The sequence below is a fragment of the Pocillopora damicornis genome, chromosome 11 (genome assembly GCF_964200805.1).
Source record: "Pocillopora damicornis chromosome 11, jaPocDami1.2, whole genome shotgun sequence".
Taxonomy (NCBI): Eukaryota; Metazoa; Cnidaria; class Anthozoa; order Scleractinia; family Pocilloporidae; genus Pocillopora; species Pocillopora damicornis.
Genome location: NC_142680.1, coordinates 17,239,152 through 17,263,146, shown reverse-complemented (window position 1 = coordinate 17,263,146; position 23,995 = coordinate 17,239,152). Strand labels below are relative to the sequence as shown.

General features: G+C 36.7%; 2 protein-coding genes across 2 annotated transcripts; both read right to left on the bottom strand.

Annotated features, from left to right (window-relative positions):
* Positions 1-239: 239 nt before the first annotated feature.
* LOC113668909 (glycine dehydrogenase (decarboxylating), mitochondrial) lies at positions 240-19,450 on the bottom strand. The gene is made up of 28 exons (XM_027184884.2): positions 18,788-19,450; positions 18,585-18,663; positions 16,181-16,316; positions 15,529-15,693; positions 14,487-14,564; positions 13,740-13,902; positions 13,063-13,174; positions 12,653-12,743; positions 12,374-12,470; positions 11,687-11,792; positions 11,479-11,534; positions 11,085-11,171; positions 10,442-10,522; positions 9,604-9,789; positions 9,429-9,470; positions 7,840-7,982; positions 7,227-7,302; positions 6,592-6,717; positions 5,985-6,064; positions 5,321-5,390; positions 4,775-4,887; positions 4,237-4,420; positions 3,959-4,034; positions 3,657-3,749; positions 3,150-3,257; positions 2,474-2,538; positions 2,206-2,286; positions 240-1,480 (listed from the first exon to the last, which is right to left on the bottom strand). Exons 1-28 carry the CDS (start codon positions 19,040-19,042, stop codon positions 1,346-1,348), a joined length of 3,084 nt encoding a protein of 1,027 aa, XP_027040685.2. The 5' UTR covers positions 19,043-19,450; the 3' UTR covers positions 240-1,345.
* Positions 19,451-20,157: 707 nt separating this feature from the next.
* LOC113668916 (DNA polymerase epsilon subunit 4) lies at positions 20,158-22,944 on the bottom strand. Its single transcript, XM_027184893.2, has 4 exons — positions 22,708-22,944; positions 22,061-22,145; positions 21,501-21,542; positions 20,158-21,014 (listed from the first exon to the last, which is right to left on the bottom strand). Exons 1-4 carry the CDS (start codon positions 22,903-22,905, stop codon positions 21,001-21,003), a joined length of 339 nt encoding a protein of 112 aa, XP_027040694.2. The 5' UTR covers positions 22,906-22,944; the 3' UTR covers positions 20,158-21,000.
* Positions 22,945-23,995: the final 1,051 nt, after the last annotated feature.

Sequence of the window (23,995 nt, the reverse complement as noted above, 5' to 3'; positions counted from 1 at the left end):
GGAAACCGTTGAGAGAATCTTATAATAATCTTCCGAGTATTAGTCTTTCGTCAGGGGAAAAAAAAAATTAAGTTTGTTGGCATGCCTCAAACATGGCGGCGAGTAGATCATTATCCAGTTCATTATCAAGTAACAGACTGCACGCGTGTTGGTTGTCACCCAGTAGCGCGGTGGATGACACTTTTAGCACGGAGCTACTTTTGAGCAATATGAAGAAGCAGGACTAGCTTCAAATAAAATGATCTTTGCTTTTTTCATTTATTCCATTGTCATATTAGTCGTGCGGCACCCCCTAAAATACCCAATAAGTGACAACAAACAAAACAGAATAACGATCCTCTCTCGAAATATGTTAAAACACAAAGGACCGGTTCTTTAAGCAAAGTTTAAATGTTGTTTAACAAAACCGCGTCCTAAACAATCCTAAATTTAGCTGAACTTCTTATCTGAACATTTATTATCGTAAACAAAGTCAAGAGGCCAAAAGGGAACAGTAGAAGGGCATTAACTTATCAAATGAACCCTCTTAAAACGAACGCCTGAGACTTTAATTCCCTAAATGCCCTCAAACCAGAACGACTTTAGATTCTCCACACGGTGACGTTCAAAGACCAACACGTCACGGACCCGGTAGCCGTGCTGACAAAGACAACGTGGGCGCAAAGCACCGCGCCAGAGACAAAGAAAGTGATGTCCGAAGAGTCGCGAAGATTTAGTTACTTAAGTTCCGCGAAGATTTGTTCTTCTTGGAAATTTAAACTACATTTTTCAATTTTGTAATTTTCATATCTTAATCTTCTCCATTATCAATCATCCTTGTTCCCCAATAACAGTTTATTTTTACCACTTCCACGCGTTCCACCTAGCAAACTAATCTTGTGAGCTTTCCTTTGATCTAAAGTTAACTTTGAAAGTTGCAAAAATAACTTAGTAGAGTGACGTAGCTCCCTCCTGTTCTGGAAATAAAAGCTTCATATCTTGGTGAAAAGTCAGTCGGAAAGCTTGGACTCAAAGGCTCTCCTCTATCAAAAGAATCTTATGATCTTCTACGGAGTAAAACCTCGTGAAAGTACATACGTTTTTTCTAGGTGAGGTGTTCTTACTGATTTTCATTGAAGGTATCGTCCTGATATCGCAAACATTTAGCACGTCCAGGTTTGGGCCATCGATAAATCTGAAAAACTACTTAAATTCTTTAAGTATTTTGTCGATTTTTGTCAAATTGTTCGTTCTCTTCAAGATGCCAAAACCAGGAGTTCCCAAGAACATAACGGCAAGCACAATATCCCACGGATTTCAAGGAAGCCCGCAAAGGATGACAGCTCCATATTATTCTGTAACATTCTTAAGCAAAAGACTTGGTTTTTTCATAATCGTAGCTCTCAAGAGGTGGGCACGAACACACCAGATGTTGGTCGCCATATCTGTCATCTACTCGTGAACACGTTGGCCAGAATTTTGCGGTTCCCTTTAACCAAGACTGGCGAAACAAACCACATGAAATGTCAGCATTGGTTGCAAACTTTCCGAAGGTGATAGAAATGGGAGAGGGTAATTGCTTTGGCTGCCCCTTCACCCAAAACCCCCTGAAAATCTTACACTCAGGCTAAAAGAGGATACTTCTATCAAAATTTACAACAGTCGTCTTGATAGCCCTCTGTTCATTTAAGATACAAGTGTTAAGGGGTTTCAATGCATGAACTCTTTCCAGATAAACAGTCATTTTGTCCCACATTGTTCTTTTTATATTTCCTATGAATTTAACAAGGATTATTTCTTTTTGAACAATCTGGAGCTTCTTAAATTAGTGAAAATTCCTTTTCATCTCATGACCTTTTCATTTGATTCAAGGGTGATTCTGAAAGGATAGATTCGTAGCTAGACATTCTGAAAAGGTTAAGGTCTCTATCTACGTCTTGTTAACATCATCTACGCCATAACTTGGTTGCTACAGTCAGAAACATTATTTCGCTTGACCCAGTATTACGGTATGTTTTTGTTCTACTCGTATAATTTTCGTTGAAGGAAGCTTTCAGATAATTGACGGCGGGTCAAGATTGCGCGACAGCTGACTGCGCAGACTAAGTGCTACGGCACATAGAAGCGTTACAAGTCATGGAGCGACCAAGTTGGCGTCAAGGGTATCGACACGAATGCTGCGTGACACGAAAGTAAAGTTGTAACAATTAAACATTCTGTACTCACAGCAGGGAAGGCTGCAACTTCTCGACTGTAAGGTCTATCCCATACATCTGCAGTGACTACATCCTGAGTGTGTGGGGCATTCTGTAGATAATTGAAGACAAGATTATATAAATCGTTCTTCAAAGGAGCGTCTTAGCGAGAGAACATATCTATGTAACGAACGAAAATTGTTGAAAGGCAAGTTCAGAAATAATTTACAGTAGTTCAGCTCTCTTTCGATAATAAGGAGCAAGTGCATTATTTTCAAAGGATTTAATACAAAAAGTACCTTAATTGGGTTATTTGCTTTATCCATTAGGCCTTCTTCTATAAAACGGATTTCTTCGCGGATCACTGCAGTTAAAGAAAAAAAAAAAAAGATTCACTGTTATCATCCCAAACAATTCAAATAAACAATGAAGTAATGAATACAGAAAATGAGAAAAAGATAAAAGGCGGAAAGAAAGCGAGTGAGAAAGGTAGGATTGAGATCATATTTAATTTTTTATTATTCATTTATGTTTTTTTGGTTATCAAACTACTATATCACAAAATCTAAAGCTGCCATCTTGGCTCCGACGGTGCTGTGGTGAATTAGAAATTGGCAAAAAGAAAGAAGGGAATTGAAGAGGAAGTAAAATAAACCTTTCATCCTTTTTCACTCCTCCTCTCCCCTTCACACCCACACACCTCGCAGCCCACATTCACTGAAAAGTAGCAAAATGGAAAACTATCGCTATCTTGTCACGTAAACTTGCCTCCTTAAATCCGACGTTTAGAGGCAAGCGAGGTGGAAAACAGTGATAAAGGAAACCAAAACGGGCCATATTTCTACTTAAAGTAACCTCGTCTTCTGAGAAATTTTTTGTCCGACGAGCAGACACTTTGAATGAGATAATTAATGATAAAACAGTGCGCTCAAAAAATTCATAATACCACTTAAAAAATGCATAGCATTTACTTACTTATGAGCGAATCGCATAGTCTGTCCAACTCAGCTTTGCTTTCGCTCTCTGTGGGTTCGATCATTAGGGCAGTGCTCACTGGCCAAGATACAGTGGGCGCATGAAAACCTACAGTAAAAATTGAGAAATTTAACGTTATCATCTCCATTCAAAAGAACAGTTTTAACACTGTTTCGTAAAATAAAATATGATAATCCTACTTGACCAACCCCTGTCTGCCCAAACACCTAGGCGACCGATCACAAGGCTCTCAGAAGATTCTTTGTTGTTATGGCACCGATTACATATTTTTCCGCGCTTGGCACGTGTTACATATTTTCACGCTTTGCACCCGTTACTCGTTTTCCCGCGCTTTTTATCAGAGCCTCGTTTTCACGCAACAAGCAACATGCTTCCCGGCAATATCGGTTCTAGTTACATGTTATCTTGTGTTTTGAGCCGTGAAAGACGGTTTCATTTTGCATTGGCTTTGTTTGGTTCATCCAGACCGTCGTTACATTTCCTTACCATAATCCTGAAGTCTCTTAGCAATGTCGATTGCTTCGATACCAAATTTCTTGAAATCTTTGGCGTCAACAATAAACTCATGGGCACAATAACCTGGTAGAAAGAAAAAAGATAAAAACGTCAAGAAACGGTTGAAAGTCACCAACAGTCAAACACACACTTTTTGGACACTTCTGTTAAGTAGACATAAACTCTATTCCAGTTGAAAGGCACACATCTATTCAGCAACATTTTTCCAGTCCCGAGAGAGTTTACGAAATGGAAGATCCAAAATTACTTTTCCAAATCTACAGCGACATTACCGTCTTTTCCGATGAACAGAACATCATAGTGATCCTTCAGTCTGGCAGCCATGTAGTTTGCGTTCAAAATTGCAATCTATAAAGTAAAAAAAGCAAAAAGATCACAAAACGATAATCTACGAAGAGGAAAATGCCATGCTAGCCTAGTTGAGGTTGTTACACACAAATCATGCTACAAGAAAACTGTTCTAACCGAATGCCATACTGTTTACTCGTAGATGGCTCCACTTTAAGGAAATATCTGAATAACATAAAAAAAAGGAAATAATGATTCTAACCTTAGTTGCATGTGCGAGACCCTTGGGGCCCATAAGTTTGATGTACGACCAGGAAATGGGTAAAATAGCACTGGAGCCATATGGAGCTGCTGAAATGACCCCAAATGGATGGGTACGTTCACCTCTGGAACTCTGAGGTGCAACCACGGGATGGGACGGCAAGAATGGAATGAGGTGCTTTTTCCTGCGGGGGAATTAAACAAACGGTTAAACTTGGGGTCGAAAGTAACATTCATCCGTTTTAATATCTTTAGAATAGTTTGTTATTGACTCATCATCGTCTTCCTCATTATCCAGTGCACTTTTTATTGATCTTCAATTCACAGACGAGCAAACGACAACAATCAACATAATCCCTTCTAAAAAATATGTTTTGTCCAGGCACTACACGGAGAGCTAATCCTAACCCTTAGCCATTAGAAAAAAAAAGTCCGGAAGTCTTGATTACATTTGGTTGGTAAAGAACTAAAGAAGAGTGACATCACGATTTTCAATTACACCAAGTCAAACCATACCAAGAGTGAAACTGTATACTTACACTCCGATAGGCCCCATACCAGGTCCTCCGCCCCCGTGAGGAATACAGAAGGTTTTGTGGAGATTTGTGTGCATAACATCGGCGCCATAATCCGCTGGTCGACAAATTCCAACCTGTTATAAGAAACAAGTAACTATTAGAAGGTAATTTCAAACACAAAAGACGCTAAAAAAAATAGCCCATCACGATTTTGCAAAGATCTCACTTCAATCGACCCAAATCATCGTCTCGACTTGTTTCCGTTCTCTAGACGACGTTGGTATATCTTTGTTTCGTTCTGTTGACGTATTGTTATGTTCGATTTAGTGTCTACTGCCTGCTATTCGTGTATGTACCAAGGAATGATCACACCCAGCGATTTTGACTGAGAAAACGTAATCAGTAAAGGATTTGCTATAAAGCCGAGATTCGGCTTAAGCTCTTTATCGTGAAAGAAAGTCGGGCTAGATGGGCCTATCCTGGTTTGTCAATCGGAACTAAGGGTTTGTTCCATCTTTTGTGCACGCGATGCCTCTCGTACTATTAACAACATAAATATCAACAAACCTGAGCATTTAAGTTAGCGCCATCGAGATAGACTTGTCCTCCATGTTCATGTACCAAGTCACAAATGTCCCTATCAGATTTAAAACAAGCAAGTTATTGTTAATCAATGTCGTCTTTTGACCCCTGACGTAACAAATTTATCTCAGAATTTTGTCGCAGTCGACATAAATTAGTCAACCTCCTCGCTTCAAGAGTTTGACAGGGTTCTGAATGGGCGAAATAAGAAAAAAATAACTTAACCAAAGGTGAAAAACAGACATATTAAAATAACTCGGAAAAATGTGGCTTTTTATTTCTGATGGAGCAATACAAGATAAAATAAGGGTGACGGAGTGGAGTGGGGTGGAGTGGGGTGAGGTGGTGTGCTAGACGAGCAGCTCTAAAGCAATTCTGTCTAGAAGAGTGGTTTGAAGTATCACTTTTTGTAGGCATCACGCCCTCCATTGACTACTATCCTATCCCTCACTCCCCCTTTACCGGGTCCACCCTCAAACTTAGTCAATAAAGAGAATAACGAGGTAAAATATTAATAATTCAAGGCAAGCTCAAACGGAATTTTTTGTTTCCCAACCTAGTTTATCCATTTCCACACCAACAGTTTTCCTCGCTAGCCAAAACCAACACTTCAAAAGTTTATATGAATATGAAAATTGTTGGCGCCTACCTGATTCCTTCTTCAAAGACTCCGTTAGTGGAAGGATATGTTACCATGATGGCAGCCAAATCTTTGCTGTGCTTCTCAACCTGACAAAACATTACTAGAGTCAAAGTTTTATTCATTGGCATTAAAAATGGTTAACTACAGACCATACTATCATTGATCTATTTTGTTATTATACATCGTTGATATCCTCTTAAGTAATATTAAACACTTCTACACGAGCCCCTTTTTTATGCAAGTAATAATTCGACTACAATTAGTACTTTATTCATTTATTATGTAAAGAACCGGGGGAAATATACCGATTTCTTAAGTCAAGACTAACAGGTAAATTTCCCAAGAAAAACAACTTTTCTATCGGGATTTGACTCGTCCAATTTGGGCTCTTGAAAAACCAATTTTATTTTCCGGGAAGTTTGCCAGAAAGCCTCGACCTCGTGTGCTAGATCCAGTTTTTCTGGCTCAAGTCCAATCACTCGGAATGTTGAAACGCCGCGAGTAACTGGCTTTCGTTGAAACCCCTGGGAAAGTTTTGCAAATCAATAAAGAGTGTAAGTTTCTAAAGAAACTTTGCTGCTGTGTCGGTGGCACTGTCTCTTAAATCTTATACCTGCATCTTCAAGTCACTCATGCTGACATTTCCATTATCTTCCACCTTGACAACTTGCACCTGGTAACCAGCCATTTGAGCACTGGCAGGGTTGGTGCCATGCGCAGAAACAGGGATAAGGCATACCTTAAGGACACAATATGAGAGAATGAGAGATACCACATACCATACGTCAGCTAGGGCACCAGACAGATCTAACGGGGGGGGGGGGGGGGAGATTACTAAGGTTAATATGCATTCTACACCCACTGATATCAACCTAAGCTCAGATTTTCCCCATGAAAAATATTGCCTGCATTAACGCAGTGTGCAAAAATACAGAGAGTGCTATTTGTTCTTCAAAGTATCCTTTATCCCTTTATCCCGTGGGTATGATAATTCTATAAATTACCATGAGTTGACAGAGCAAGACCTCTCTAGTGGGAAATGCTACCTAAAGCCTTAAAATGTGCCCAAATGTCAAATTATTTCCATTCAGGGTGCATGTTATTCTTCACCCTTCCCATGTGTTGAAAATTACTGTACCAAAGAAAAAAAAATTAATTTTGTTCTCTGGGTTTGGCATTTAGGCTGTCACCTTCAGCACTTGATAAAGTGAAGCTCACGTAGTGAAGTATCAATGAAAAAAGTCCTACCTTTCTGTTCTCTTCTCCAATGTGTTCATGGTACGCTCTGATGGCTCTCAGACCAGTGTACTCTCCTTGTGCTCCACTGAAACAAAAATGAAACATAAAAAACTAGTAATAAGCCAATAAAAAAAAAGTACATTGAATAATGTTAAGCAGAAACCTTCTGTTTCTCATCAGCTATGGGAGGCAGTGTGTGAAGTGTGCAGTGCCCTGGCTGTACCATGGACCAACATTATAAAATGTTACAACTGCATTCCTCTGACCTATGTGTTGTCATACTCAGAAAAACATTAACTGAATGTGTGTTACAGTCAATCATATGAGAGTTGAGGACTGTGATCAAATTGTGGAAACATATGTAAACTAATTTAAAGCCTTGTTGTGCAAAAGTTTATAAGTTTTCTTGTTTTCTTGGTTTGTTCTTTTAAATACAATGGTCTACCAGAAATATTCCCTGTCTTGACTGTAGTCTGAGTTTCACCGTAAAAATTTCAGACACAAAATGTGAGTGCAATGAAGATTTTACTGCTATTTTATCAATAAATGTAACTTGAAGGAATCAAGATTAAAAAAATAATAATAATAAAATAATAACCATTATAGTAATATTATTTCACACCTGTTTGATTGGAAACACACCGCATCAAAGCCTGTAATTTCACACAAATCTTTTTCCAGTTCCTCATAGAGACGGCGATAACCTTGAGCCTGGTCCACTGGCGCATAGGGATGGATGTCCGCAAACTTGGGCCAAGTGATAGGCTGGGTAGGAGGAAAACCAAAATTTGTCATGACTAACTCACATGAATTATTATTAATATGATTATGATAATTATGCTTCCAGTAATACACATTTTCCACAATGCCATAAATGCGAATAAACCTTACTCCTTTAACTCCCAAGATCTGATTGTTACCGTAAACGTCCATGTATAAGCCGCACTTTTTTCACAAAATTGAAGCCAAAAATTAAGGGTGCGGCTTATCCATGGATACATCTGCGTTTGGAGTTCTCAAAAACCTAATTAATATTCATAAAACTTAAGATGCCAAGAAATAAACATAAAAGAAACTGAGAGCGTGTTGCTGTAGTTCATTGACTTTTTCATTGAGTGGTGGCTCCTAAAGGAGCCGTTTGTGTCTTCGAGTGTTTATCGTCGAATCTTGCTCTCCAAGATTCTTTCAAGCGATTAATTTTCGCTTTACTCAATCAACTAATGTGGGAAGATGACTCCAATTCTGATCCATTTGCTGGCTTAGATGAGGACGAGGATGTGGACTTGCTTTATAGTTTCGAACAGCAACAAGCAGAAATTGACCCAGAAAGCTATGAGAATCTCTTTGGAGATAGCGATAACGAGGACTTTTATGGCTTTTCACGATAAACACTGACTTTATCAGATCTTCACGTAAAGAACAGTACCATCTTTTATAAATAACCTAAAGTATTGTAATATTAATTAATGAAATAGGAACTGAAATGATTGCTTCAGCGCGCTTGCTTTCTGTTTAGGCCCAGACGATGGCCAGGCCTTGGCCCAGACTCCTCCCAACATTTTTTAAAAAATGTTAAAAGCTTGGCTACTAAGCACTTGTTTGTTTATTGTTTTTCAATGCACAGGAATTTCAACTTTATGGCGTGTTTCGAAGTGATAATCTTGAAAAATCGGATCGAAAGAGCATTTTAAGTTAAAGATGGTGTAAATTCTAAAGAGAAATAAGGTACAACAAATGAAATTTCGCTTTCTTTAGACTTGATAAATGTGAAAGATAGCCATAACTTCTATGTCGGTGTTTCGAAACCTTGATTGTTTGTAGCGATACAACTCTACCGAAACTTCAAACTGTATTGTTTTTATTTTTTTCCAAATTCTGCGCTTCCAAATCGGGCGTGCGGCTTATCTACGGATGCGGCTTATACATGGACGTTTACGGTAATTCTCGCCTCTAACTGCTACACATTTCCTTGTTACTTCCTGAAGACGCTGGTGTTTGATCAAGATATCAACTTCTACCTGATGATTTTGAGTATTCTCATTGCCTGCTTGCTGGATAGTGTATGAATAACATAGGGAGAAGTTACATGTTATCGGTAATAACTTCCGAGAATTTAAGGGTTGGGTGAGTTTAAAAATGCAATGCACATCATCAACTGTCACCAAAACAAAGGATACCCGTAACAATATGTTTTGTAAAAAAGAAACATACCATCATTTCAGTTGTAGAATTAAGCTTCATTGTACAAGAACCCTAAAATGAACAAACAAAAAAACAAAAAAACAATCAAATGAAGTCTTTTGACAACTGATTTACTTAAACTCCAAAAATCAGTTACAAAAAGAAACCTTCATGAAAAACACTGAGATAAACACACACTACATACCAGAGGGATCATAGAATGGCACAAGGAAATGTCTTTGTTTTCCAAAAGCTTCATGTATCGGACAATGTTTGTCTCAGAGTAATAACTGTTGAAAACAGGGTGAGTCAAATAGTCACTTAATCTTTTGTAAGTGCTGGAAAAAATGCTACTTTCTGGAACTTCATCCATGTTGGCAGCCAGAGATTCCTGAAAAGAAAGACAGAGCAAAGTATTATAAAAAGGCTTAAAAATGTTCTTGTTGATTAACGCCACAGCAGCAAGAAGTCGCTTACATTTAAGACATGTAAACTATTCAGTTGCTGGATACATTGCCTCTCACTACTAACTCACAGTAATTTTAGATCATTACTAATTATTGCATTGTACATGTAGTGGAACTATACTCATAACTTCTTTACGCCCATAGCAAAGGTAGAGGATAATTTTTCTTTTAGGGAAAAGCCCTTATTACTAATTTAAAGTATTTTCAAAGGAGCTGCCAACTTGTGAAGAGGAATTGTCTATCAAAGATAGGAAGACTTCTTACATTTAACTGACTAAAATGAGGAATTAGTCACACACACCCAAACCTTCTCTTACTCCCCTTCTCACCCCCCCACCCATTCTCCACCCTACCCCCCCCCTCCCCAAAAGAGAAAAAAGGATCTTTGGAGCATTGGGCATTGGTCTTACCCAACAGCCAAACTGCAATTCAACATCCTATTAAGCAAGTGCATCATACTTAAGTTGGTAACATAAGATTTCTGCATGCCCATCTGTGAGCTGTCGACAACACATCGGACTTCCCATAACAACTGTACTGTGAGAAAGGAAGTTTGAAAAGATATAGGATACTTACAACTGAACTGTCACAACCAAACACCCACAAAAGATCAGCTAAATCCTTTTCTTTTATTGTCTCATCCAATGATACACCAACCTAAAAAAGGAAAAAAAGATTACAGTTGATTTGCAGGAACTCCATCACTAAAGAATTTGAATTACATTGAAGCAATGTAAAAAGCAGTTGTGGCATGGTTAGACCAGCTCACAGTTACTTTGAACCGAATTAAATAATTATATAAAGTTTTAGCAAGAATGTACATGCACATTGTCATGTTCTTGTGAAAATGGTGTAGTTTTCTTTGTGCCTGTCTTCATGTACTAATTAGAATTGTAATTATTATCCACCAAAGGAATCCTCGCTGTAAGTGCATTTGAATGCATGTACAATTGTACTATTCAAAGGAAACATTTTATCCTGTTTAATTGTGCTGCAATTAAGGGCCCAAGCTGCTACTGAGTTAAAAAAAAAAAAAAAAAAAAAAAAAAAAAAAAAAAAAAAAAGCTATTACCTTGCAAAGAGCATTTCAAAATTTCATCTGCACTCTTGTGTAACTATAATAATGATTTTGCTATCTACCCTCCAATAAACACCCTTTCATGTTTGCAGCTTTACAATATTTCATAAAGGAAGTTTGATCCAAACCCTTGCTACTTACAGTTTTATCATCAAACATTCTCAGGTTAATTTGCCGCTGGTTAGCTCTCTCAATAATGTCAGAAACATCTCCAATACCAGATGTGACCTAACAAAAAAAATAGTTACAGCAAAATGATTTCACTTTATAACTAAGTAAGAAAATCTAAGACAAAAAGCTACCAGGCAGCAAAGGTTAACCATTTAACTCCCAAGATCTGATTGTGAATTCTTCTCTCCAGCTGCTACACATTTCCTTGTAAATTAGTAATGAGAAATTGGTGTTAGATTAAGATAACAGCTTCTAACTGATAAGTTTGAATATTCTCAGTACCTATTTGCTAGATGATGTAAGGATATTAAGGGGAGAAGTTTCATGTTGATCACTTCTTGGAGTCAAAGGGTTAAGGGCTTACCTTTAAAGTGTCAAAGAATAGATCATTCTCTACATGGTGTCCAGCACGTTTCAACCCTGAAATTTCAGAATCACACATACTCAACTAAAACTGATTGCGAGAGAAAATTTCATTAAAGGTAAATTTTATCAATTAAAAAAAAAAAACAAAAACTAAAAACTACATGACTGTATAACTTTAAAATTAATAACAATAATGCAATCAGTACCTTCTGCTAACAAGAGAGTTGCATTATGTACACGTTGAGCGATGTTTTTCAATCCCTTTGGCCCATGGTAGACTGCATACATTGCTGACATATTGGCAAGAAGGGCCTGCAAAGAAAGGATATTTTTTTTTTTAAATAACTGTCAGGAATAAAAATGAGTCTTCTTTACAGACATTTTTAATGGTAACATTTTTTTGAAAGATCATAAAAATAAAAATAAATGAAGGTTAAAAATATATATAAATATATATTATGCTTTTTTTTCAACCCTTTAACTCCCAAGATTTCATTAGTAATTCTCCTAACTGTCTGCCATACAGTTCTAGTAATGTTAGTTTGGAGAATTTGGTATTGGATCAACTTATAATCCCCTAGTTGATATCTTTCCTTATTCTCATAACTTATCTGCTTGATATTGTATTGATATTGTGAGGAGAAATTCTGTCTTGGTCACGTGGGACTTAAAGGCTCTCTCTTTATGGATGTCAAGTATAGTTTCATTAATTGTTCAGAACCTTGAAAACAGTCAGGTCATGAGACAGGTTGTGACAGGACTTTTGAATAAATGTCTAATACCAATTAATGTATTAGTGATATTTAAGAGTACTGTCACTCATTCACACTTGAATGAGTTGATGCAACAAAGTGAGTACTGCAATGTAAATTATTAGTACAAATCCACTGTACCTGAGCTGTGCAAATGTTGCTGGTGGCCTTCTCTCTTCTGATGTGTTGTTCACGTGTTTGAAGTGCCAATCGATAACAAGTTTTCCCCTGGGAATCTCTGCAAAACATAAAATCTGAATGTGATATCTGTGCTTCAACCGCAATGAATGCTGATTCAATCAGTCACAAAGTCATCCAATATAATTATATCTCAAGTCATTTACTAACACTGTACTATCAAGCACTATGTCTGTGATAAATGAAGGGCAAGAACCCTTGACAAAATTATTATTTTTTTACCTTGTAACACCAACCACTCTTCCAGGCATCATTCTGTTTAAGTTTCCTTTGTTGCGCACAGCAAAGAAGCCTGCATGAGGTCCTCCATAACCTGAGTAAACAAAGTTAAAAAAGAAAAGTCTAAATTTAGAAGGCTGCCATTTGTGTGTTGATCTGTTGGACTAGAAGGAAAAATAGCCTAAAGCAATAAGAGTTACATTTCTTTTCTTTTCTTGTTATTACTGTTAAATCATTTGTTTACTGTGACTTTATCTCCAAAGAAAGATTAATCAAAATAAACATGCAAGGAAACAACTTGAAAATGAAAAAACAAACAAACAAACAAAAACCAATGAAATAGTCATTATGATGATCATGTATTCTTTGTAAAAGAAAATTACAGCTTTAATAACAAGATATCACTAACTTACCAAGGGGAACACCAAATCTCTGTGCGGATCCTATGGCAATATCACAACCAAATTCCCCAGGAGGCCTCAGTATTGTAAGGGCAAGAAGATCTGTAGCACACACTGCTAATGCCTGAAAGGGTTCAATTTTAAAGTTGAAGTCTGCATTCAAGACTGACATGCATAGCTATCATAGCTTATTTTACTACTGCAGGACATGTATCTGTAGCACAAACCAACTTGAGCTTTTGCTGCTATCCCTGGATGGAATGCTAGTCTAGTACACTCAAGTCGGCAGTTCTCTTAAAATTATTTAAGGTGCTGACAAGGAGAATTTGTTCAACAATCAAGAGCTTCTTTAGTTGGTACTCATTTCCTTTATTCTTGTGACCATAATTAATGATTCAGGGGTGATACAGAGGGGTGAAATTACATGCTAGTTACTCGTAAGGGTCAAACTGTTAAAGATTGTTGGTGCTCATGGTTGAAGAAAAGTGTAATGTAGGGTTTTCAGTTGAAGGTAAAATGGGTATCTGTTCACCAAGCAACATCCTAGCAATGATCATGGTTAGGGTTTGAACCTGATTTTTTAAATCTAGGGTTCTGAACAACAGGTCATCAATCATCTCTCCCACTGGCTGGCTGGCCTGTGGCCCAAGTTAAACACATTTTTGAAATCTACATGACTTTTGACACACCTTAACATCATGAGCTTTTTTCACCAATTCAGAGAAATCATCAATTTTGCCACTGGTGTCTGGATATTGAAAAAGCACTCCACTGACATCCTTATTGGAAAAGTCAAATGATTCTTTATCACCAATGATTATTTGTAAACCTTCCCCATCAGGACCTAGGGTGCTATAGAGGGTAAAGAAAAAGTTACTCCACAAAAATGTGTCCAGTATTGTCATAAAGTTTACAGTTCAACAAGTTTTGAACTCAGTGGATGTTGTTTAATTTTTATGGTTGATGTTGATTTGCATTTGCACTGACAATCAATAATTGACATGTGATCTTGTAGTCTGATTGTTCAAGTGAAAGAAGCCCTGAAAAGCACTGTTGTTGGTAGTAGTGATTAACATTTCGACAACCTAGGAGGAAGTCATCATCAGAGACAGGTGAAGTGCTATTTTCAGTCAAGTGTATTAAGTTTGTTTCATGTGAACTAATTGGACAGTTAAGGCATAATGTTATTGTCAATTGGACTCACAAGGGGTGAGTCAGTTGTGATTAGTCAGCTTTGGTCCATCTGTAATGCTAGGTCATCATTGTGTTGCCATTTAAACCTGCCAGTTAAACTTTTCAGTCAAACTAACCAAAAACTAACAAACTAACCTAAATAGGAAGTTTTAAATTTGTAATGTATAAACAAAATTTAAAAGAAATATTACAATAGCTAATAAATAAATAAATAAATATATCAATAAATTACTTGGACTTACCTTGCTCTTGTCTGCACAACAGAAATGGTTTGAGGATGACAATTCTTATCCACAAAAAACTTAGGCTTCTTGGTATGCCTAAAGCACACAAAAGACAACAGATTTTCACATTTAAGTATGAGAAAGACTAGCTTTCATTAAATAATATGTACAATATTAATTGAGATTACATGGGAACCAAGTGGTGCAAACGGCTAGAAATTGTCTTAGTTTCCATAGCAACCCATCAATGAAGGTGGGTATTGCTTCTACCATTGCATGAGATTATTGTCTTTTAGAGAAAGGAAATTGTCTCAAGTAACTGTACAATAACAGGAAAAAGTCCATAACACCTGATCATCAATCCTCCATTCTTGAAAAACTTAAGAATCAAGGTTTGAATTGAGTCTGCAAAAGTTGGTGGTTTTACACTAGAATATGGTATCTGCAAAGTTCCCAATTAAGGCCAGTACCCACATCATTATGTTAACCTTGCGTGATGAGTGTAGGACCCCAATTTTCTCAAGAACTACAAATTCATGTACATGCAACTAAGGGTGAAATTAAAAGTCGTGTAATTTTAAACTTCAGTGATTGAGAAAAATAATAGTTGCTTGAACTTGTTCTGATAAGTTGAAAGATAACCTTGCAAATTGTTATTTTTGACTTTGCTGAAAAGGAACACATGTAGGTCTGCAAGAATTGGATTTTTCATCCTAAAAATTTAAGTATTGAAAAAGAGCAAAGTCAAGACCTGAACCCATATCATCATTCACCTTCATTTTCTGCATAATTAAAAAACACACAGACAAGCCATAATTCCCTCATTTACTCTTACAAAGAGCTAACGCTCAAAACCTCAGCTTTAAAACTCTTTAAGATGGCTAATTTACGTTATCAACTCAGTCGATAATACTAAATTAACTCATTATTTAACTAGTTTAATGAATTTAAGACCCAAACTTCCTAATACTACACAAGTACATGTGAATGAGAACAAAATTAAAATTTGTCTAACAACAATAATTATTGAGGAAAAAAAAAATAGCCAGTATAGCTCTACCTGTAACACAATGCCATTGCCTCAGCAGCTGCTGTTGCTTCGTCCAAAAGTGATGCATTAGCAATATCCAGCCCTGTGAGGTCACTGACCATTGTTTGAAAGTTTAACAGGGACTCCAGTCTTCCTTGAGCCAGTTCAGGTTGGTATGGGGTATAGGGTGTGGTCCTGCGGGGGTCAAGATTTACAAAACAATGACTTCAAAAAACCTGAGTCATGGAATTTAAGGGCTGCCTGTACAAAATCAGGAGTTCTCCAATTCTCCCTAAAAATTCCCATTTAAATACAAAAAGAAAAAATGCTGATTATTGGTGTTAATGGATTGCTTAATGGATTTTAATGAAAATTTGTGTAGTGGTTTACAATTTAAATCACTTTTGGTAGTGGACTTTAATTGCTGATTGTAGTATTTTGTTATGCATATAACCTTCCAATGTTCAAGCCTGTGTTGAAGTAAGGATTGCTTTTTAATTAGCTTTGCATTTGATTGGTTGAGATGTAGAAACAAGTTTTCTAGACTGTGGCAAAGTAAAGCAAAACTAAAACTACGAAAGATCACTGTTCATATTTAATTGAAACTTGCGCTTGTGCATAATACTTTGATGCCATCAAGAATAATTATCTACATTTCAATGAATTCCAAGATAAAACATACCAGCCAGGATTTTCCAAAATATTTCTCAAGATTGTGGTAGGTACATGACAGTTGTGATATCCCATTCCAATGTATGACCTCCAGATTTGATTGTGCTTAGCCACCTGTCGTAACTTCTCCAAAAGATCAGGTTCACCTGTACAGCAATACCAGAACAGATTTAATCAAAACTTTAACAAAATTTGTCAATGTGATTTGTTATCACCAGCCTGATTTGAACACTAATAGAACAGTGTGCATGTCATGCTTGTAATTGGACAGTATAATAGGACAGTTGACACATCATGCTTGTGTAAGCAGACAGTAAGTGTCACAAAAGTATCCTACTGTTATGTGCATTTCACTGAGTTAACTGTTTTTTTTTTTTTTTTTAATGAAAACTTATATAATGAATATCTAGTTTCTTTCTCAAATATTGTCTTAGTTTTGATTCACAAGACTTCATGTTGTCCAAATTCTGTCTGTAATGGTACTCAGGATTAACAAATTAGAATCTTGTTTTGCAGTTTTCTGATTTTGTTAATCACTTGTATGATCACAGACTGAGTTGAACACCACCCAGTCCCTTTTGCCATTATTAATTAAGCTGCAATAAGTTTGTTGCAATAAGTGGCGCTTTTGCACTGTTTGATTCATGAAAAGGACGAATAATAACCGTTTGGCTATAATAGTGACCAGGACCTAATTTCTCCTGAATCACAAAATAAGGTCACTAGTAAGAATAAAGTAAATGATCAGCCCCTAAAGCTCTTGATTATCAAACAAATTCTCCTTAGCAGCACCTTATGAAATGTATAGAGAGCTATATGGACAATGCATGCTGATGTTAAAGTGTGAATAGTTTGAAAAAACTAAATAACTTTTCAAGGCTTTTTTAACTACAAGGTACATGAGGGCTCTTTGTTTTCCACGGCTTACAGACAGGGATAATCAGAGCTGGCCAATTAAAGACTAATTGAGGGCTGTTTCATTCTAATCTTAATTTTTCTTCTCAACAGTCACCCAGCTCAAATAAATTTTACCTTTGATATTCTGCTTAATTTGATTAAAAAATTATTATATCTGAAATAGTTACTTAAACAAGTTTTCAAGTTCAAGTGTTCTTTGCACTGTTAGCCAGACTAGATAACAAAACTGTGATACAATCCCTCATATAGAATTCATTTTACAACATTTATTTTCCCACTGGTTTCATTTGAAATGGGGAAGGATTGAGACTAGGGCTTATTAGAAACATACCTCAAGTGTTACATGAGATGTTTACAAAAGCCTTGACCACAAAAAGGGAAGGAGGGTGGGGAGGGTAGGGCTCTTTAGATGGCTCCAAGATTAAGTCCATATTGAGGGTGTTGTTGACAATCACTTGTGAACTGCCCTGAACAATAGATGCCAAGTAACAGTGGAAACTTACTGCTTTGTTCTCTCCCAAGCCCTTGGTAAATTCATTCTTAATCTATCATTTTTCACAAAAGAATCTTGTAAACTTGAGACTCTCGACAAATTTGCATTTATGTCATTAACTACAACGATGGGAATAACTCACACCGTGAGTGAATGAAAGAAATAAAAGAAAATGAATGTATGAAAATAAAAGATAAATAAAAAATAAAAATAATAACCAAAAAAAAAAAATTATAAAACGTTTCCCTATGCCTCAATTCATAACTTGCATGTTGAATTGAAAACTTGACATTCCAAATTCATTTTGATGCTTTCAACAAAAGATTTGCTTAATGGCATGTCGCAGACCTCAAGGCTGTGAACTCCTTTTAGCACGGGTCTTAACTTGTTCCTTCGCTACGCATCATTAATTTCTATCAGTCGGTTCCTTGAGAACTTGTTGGGCTTAGATGTAACTAAAACATGTTGGTGGCAAAAACATTTCAGCAAAACATTTCTTTCTGCGTCAAAGAATTTTGAGCTACAGACAGAATGCACCATAAAGAAGTCGCATTTCTTGATATCGACGTGACGTAACCAACAAAACAATCTTAATTTTATTCAAAATTTAAAATTTTTAATTTGATCACATCTGGCACGAAAGGGTCGACTACGTCGCTCGCGGAAATAACACCATAGTGATCGTCTTCGTCGATTTATCTAGTAGTTTTATTAAAACAAGAGTCAAGATTTTCGCGACCGTGCCCGGAATTTTACTTTTTCGTAAATTTGAGTTCAGTTCCTTTCAAACCGGAAGGGCACCGCGCCGAATATTTCATAACAATCGCACTAAAAATAGTGTTCTTAAGATATCTTTTATGCGAAGATATGAAGTGCTGTAGTTTAGATAAGAATGTAAGGGAATCTTAACAAAAACAGTTCACGATTTTAATAATTTAAGCGTAAAAGCAAACCAACATGGTAATATTTCACGATGAACACTGCATGTGGTCGTAAGACTTACTTAGAGCTTCGTCGATTTCAAGGGTCCTGGTATACTTGATTGTGGATGGCAAAGTTTTGTCGATCAGATCATCTATGTGCTGAAAAATATTTTCACGAGTTTAACATTTAAGCCTAGTAATTGTAATGACTATCAAAGAAGATATGCTCCACGCTAAAGAGAATAATGCCTCCGGCGCGAAACTGCGTTTGTGGTATATCTACCTGTAAGTTGAGTGTTCGAAGCATCTCTTTTTCCTCCTCGGCATCAGGTCCGATATGTCGACGACAAAATGCATCTGACGATGGAGCGATTTGACTTAGACTGAATTTCTGACTTGAACTTGACGAACATCGCACCAGCATCAGCGAAGCTTTGATCGCCCTATCTGTAGACTTAGCAGGAAAATCACTGTCGGTTGCCTTCCGTAAACCGCTCGAGTACAGACGCTTTCCCGCGCGAAAAGCTGTTCGGTACATGATTCAATGTAGCGTCTTGAAAAGTTAAAAATTATTTTGAAAGCCCGCTCGGTTTAGTTACATGTACATACATTAAGTAGGCTTATGCAACTGTGGCCGTCCTTGACCACAACTGAACCTCTTACGACATGAATTCTCGTTATGGGAGCCATCGACAAATATGGAAAGTGCATTTCTGCAAATATGGACATGGCTCATGCACCAAGACAAAGGACGGAAAATAACACACACGAGCCCTTCAAAAGCACGTGTGCTAAAGAGTTAGCCCGATCACCAAGTTCATGGCAAAGACTCCATCTTAAATTTCGAAATTACACCCTGCAGGGTGTAGATGCCGCCTGATCGAAAGTTTCCCTCTATATATGCGCGCGAGTACCATCGAGAACCAGAAACACGCGAGAAAGCTTCGAAGGGAAACGGATAAGTTACGCAACAATAATCACCCTTTTGAGAAGATTAGATTAGGATGGACAATTTCACGCGACGGAGGGGAATAAATGTATTTAGTTCACTCTCGCGTGATCAGCAAGAAAGAAAAGTATTAGCGTAATTGGCCGAATGAGTTTTAATAATCAGTTGACTTGACCAGCAGTGCAAGCATTTACACAAAAAAAATATTGACTATACAAATTAAAAGAAAAAAGTTATTGGGCTTAATTCCTTCTTACAACTCAGTCTTTCTTCATCTTATCCTTGTGACAAGATGAACGGCACGTTCCTTTTGAAATCAAACTCTTCTGCGTTGCTTACAATACAATGCAGACAAGTTTAGACTGATGTTGATTGGTGCTCTACAGTCTGGGGCTTTTGTGTTTCTGACAGCTGTTCACTTGCATCAAGAGGATAGTTTTTTGAGGCGTAGTTTTTTCTATCTGAGGAATGTAAGGTTTTGTAAGAAAAGTTTTGGTATCTTGCTTGGCTTTTTAAATAATTAAAACTTTTGAGAGGATATTTTTTTAATCAACATATGAAAGAAACTGACTGAAAATTATTTTTGGGGAGTAAGTTTTTTTCGGATGTGGTCTGTTTTGACAAATCAAGAATAGAAATGTTTTTGGTGCAATCTAGTATCCATTATTAACATTAATTTTTAAAAATAGGATCAAAGCATAAAATTTAGTTCTTTGATGTATTTCGTACCATAACAAACACTAAAATTACATTATTTACAAAATTTTATGACAAAACTCAGTAGATAGGATGCTATGATGCAGCTGATTACTAAGCAGTCTTACCAAGTATGCACCAATTGCATTTAATCAATGAAAAGCAAATTCTCACAAGTGCATATTGGGTCACCAGAACTTAAAGTTGCTGGTCTTCTACTAATTTTACAAAAGACTATGCATCTTGTGTAACTGTTGCACTATAAAAGTCACTATACAAGAAACATAATCTCTTCATAAAGACTGTTTCATGTGAGGAATCAACTGTCCAAAGGTCCCAGACTAGACTAAACTCTACCTGCTAGAGTATTGCCAGTTAGCACAAACACACAGCAGCTAAGTTACCAAAGTTTATTCATGAAGAATAAACTTTGATTAAAATTCATAAGACAATAATCTCAACCCTTTAACTCCCAGAAGTGATTAACATGTAACTTCTCCCAACAGTATCCATACATTATCCAGCAAACAGGTAGTGAGATTACTCAGGTACAAGATATTATCTTGATTGAACACCAAATTCTTGTAACCAATTCACAAGGAAATGTGTAGCAGCTAGAGGAGAGAATTAACAATCAGATCTTGGGAGTTGAAGGGTTAAGATACTTTTTAGAGCCCTGAGCCATACTAGAGAGGGTAATGCATCTCCCTTCATTTCTTCATTCTCTGGTCGACAATTCTATCACAAAAACTGCTGCATGATCATTCATCTGTTTTGGATGTTGAAAATTTAATTACTTTCTTCATAATCAGTGATCAGTGATGGCCACTTAGCAAGATGAGTCACAAAGATTAGTCCAAGGTACCTAAAGAGGACGAGAAAAACAACCAAACTGAATGTAGCTTGAACAGTGAGACAAGATATGTTTTTGTGACATTAATGGAAATTTGGAAGGAGGCATATAGAGTTTTGGCAGTGGAATTTCTTCAGACAACTATATTACTGCTGTTAGTGTTAATTCAATTTAGTTTGTCTGATATTATAGTCCATTTTAGCAGTTGCTGTACAGTCAATTGGTCAATTGTGTTCCTTAAGAAAATAAAAAAATAAATAAAAAACATTTAGAATGCCACATAGTCAAAATACTTTCAAAAAAATTAGGTCATATTGCGTAAGTGCTCATGAACAATTTATAACAGTTGTGAGAAAAAAGTTCAGATTTATGCTTATCTAGAAAACACACTCCAAGATGAGTTGTTTGGACAACACTGCAGAGGAAAAAATATTCAAGATTACTAGTGAGTAAAATGGGAAAAATAGAAGAGAGAGTAAAAGGCAGGTGTTTACTTACCCTCTAGAAATGCCATTTCTTCATTTTCATCAACAACAGCAGCTATGGAAGATATGTAGAAACATACTCTAAGCACTGGAGGAATTGATATGTGTTTCCAGGCTCTATAAAATCTATAAAAACCTATCCACCAGCACCCTGAATATTTCACAAATAGCTATTTATATTTGTAACAAGCCAGAACGGGCAATGTAGAGGAGAACACATACAAAACCAAGATGTCGGACCAACAAGATATATTTAATATAAGAAAACAGATGTCGTCAGCGGACCACAAGGTCGTGACAGTGTCACGCAATATTATTACAACATTAACCCTTTAACAACCAAGATCCAAAGGGTTATTCTCCCAACCAACTACCATACATTTCCTTACAAATCGCACACGAGAATTTGGTGTTATGCCAAGATAACACCTACAAGCCTATTACCATGTCTCTTCACACAACCTGTTCACAGGACAACATATTTGAATCATAACAACTAGTTACTTGTTAATCACCTCTGCGAGATAAAGGGTTAAATTTCCATCATCTCTCATGAACACTGCAACTACTTACCAAGGTCTTTTTTTTGTATTGTTTTTCTCTTGCTTATAATTGTTCTTTTGTACGCTTCTTTGGCAACATGATCAACAAACAGCTCCTACAGCGTTAAAGAATTGTCAAAAAAGTTTTAAATCACAACGTCTAGGAAACACTTAGTTAATATTTTTGCCGTTTGTACATTAAATTAGTAGTCTTGTAAACAACAATAACAGATATATATATATATATATATATATATATATATATATATATATATATATATATATTTTTTTTTTTTTTTTTTTTTTTTTTTTTTTTTCATAGAAACTCAATGCATGTGCACCCCTTTATGGCTAAGTAGTGCAACATGGCAAGGGTTGATCAAGTAGAAATAAAAGGACTTTATATCATCCAGTTCTCTCTGTAATCATACTCGGAGTCCAGCATCGCTATTCGATTTTGCTAACCACTTGCATTACCAAAGACCGATGTACTCCACTCGGTTAGATCGCCATCACGCACTGTATGCGCAATTCCCCTATTTATCGACAGCCACGTGTTAGAAAGAGATCGAAAGCCCTGAAAACTAAATGTTAATCAGAATATCACACGTACAAACTCGACATTCTGCCGATTTAAACTAGAGCAAACTGAAAAAAGTGGTGTAAAAAGACACTCACGGCGGCTCTGGTTAGAAGAAATACTGACTCTCTGTTGGCCAAATGAAGGTCTGGATCGATCTTCATCATATTGCGAATTCTAGTTTGAGGAAACTGTGTCAGTCTCGTACGCTGATCTTCATCCTGGGTCGCTGGATTTTCTTCAACTTGCGAGCCAACTTCGGTAATTTCCGTCAGAGACTCTACCGTCTCCGCCATCTTGAATATGAAGTTGGCGGGAAAAGTAGGTTGGTTCCAGTCTACGCGCTCTTGAAAAGAGGCGTGTAGGAGGGCATTGCGTAGGCGGGCCGAAGGGCGGACCAATCAGGTTCACGGTTGATCAGCTACGCAAAGTTTCAATTTATTTCACAATTTCAGCTCAAAATGTGCGTTGCTTTCAGAAATGTATAACTCCGTTTAAGAATCGTGGGTTTGACCAGAGTGCAGTTGTGATAGGAAAATTATCCACCATTCCAGTTTCGAACTAAACTAGCACGTGTCTTTCAACTTACAATAGTACCGTGCAGTCTTTTCAATCGAGTAACGATTATGGGTCAAACTTTAAAGGAAGGAGTCAATCAGGGGTTTTGGAAGTGACACGTAATTCTCTTGCACACAGTGGTCCCACCTCCGAAGGGCTTTCAGTTGAAGTGTTCCAGTATTTTTCTGAAGTAGTGTCATTTTGCAATAATACTTTTTTTTTCGGTGTCGCGAGTGTAGTAAATGGCTTTTCCCATTTGCGACCTAAGGAGTACTGACACAAATTGTCAACTCGTGTAAGTTATGTGATGTGTCGTATACTGGTCATTCTCGTCAAAAAGCACGATTTGATTTCGTCAGACAGTTAGACAAGAACATGCAAGATCAAAAAGTAAATAAAGATATAAATAGGGTCGATGAGCTGTGCAAGTTAGTGCTTAGGGACAATACGATCAAAGCAGTACAAAATTCTGTAATTTCATGTGTCATGGTAATTCAAATGAAAAACGAGAAAAAAGCGAACCGGGTTAGCGAGTTTTGGAAAAAAAGGTGTGATTTGTGCCCCGCCAACCTTGCTTGGAATATTACGACAAAAAAAACAAAAACAAAAACAAAAAAACAAAACAAAAACAAAAAACAAAACAAAAACAAAAAACAAAACAAAAACAAAAAACAAAACAAAAACAAAAAAACAAAACAAAAACAAAAAAACAAAACAAAACAAAAACAAAAAAACAAAACAAAAACAAAAAAACAAAACAAAAACAAAAAAACAAAACAAAATAAAACAAAAGACAAACAAACGAACAAATAATGAAAAAAAAGAGGC

Excerpts from the sequence above, each read along its gene's own strand:
- LOC113668909 (XM_027184884.2), bottom strand. The coding sequence starts at position 19,042 with ATGTACCGAACAGCTTTTCGCGCGGGAAAGCGTCTGTACTCGAGCGGT. Across the intron at positions 14,565-15,528 it reads GCAATGGCATTGTGTTACAG|GCATACCAAGAAGCCTAAGT; the intron begins GTAGAGCTATAC and ends TGTGTGCTTTAG. Across the intron at positions 7,303-7,839 it reads GTGTGTTTCCAATCAAACAG|TGGAGCACAAGGAGAGTACA; the intron begins GTGTGAAATAAT and ends TTTTTGTTTCAG.
- LOC113668916 (XM_027184893.2), bottom strand. The coding sequence starts at position 22,905 with ATGGCGGAGACGGTAGAGTCTCTGACGGAAATTACCGAAGTTGGCTCG. Across the intron at positions 22,146-22,707 it reads TTCTTCTAACCAGAGCCGCC|GAGCTGTTTGTTGATCATGT; the intron begins GTGAGTGTCTTT and ends TTAACGCTGTAG. Across the intron at positions 21,543-22,060 it reads AATACAAAAAAAAGACCTTG|CTGCTGTTGTTGATGAAAAT; the intron begins GTAAGTAGTTGC and ends TATCTTCCATAG.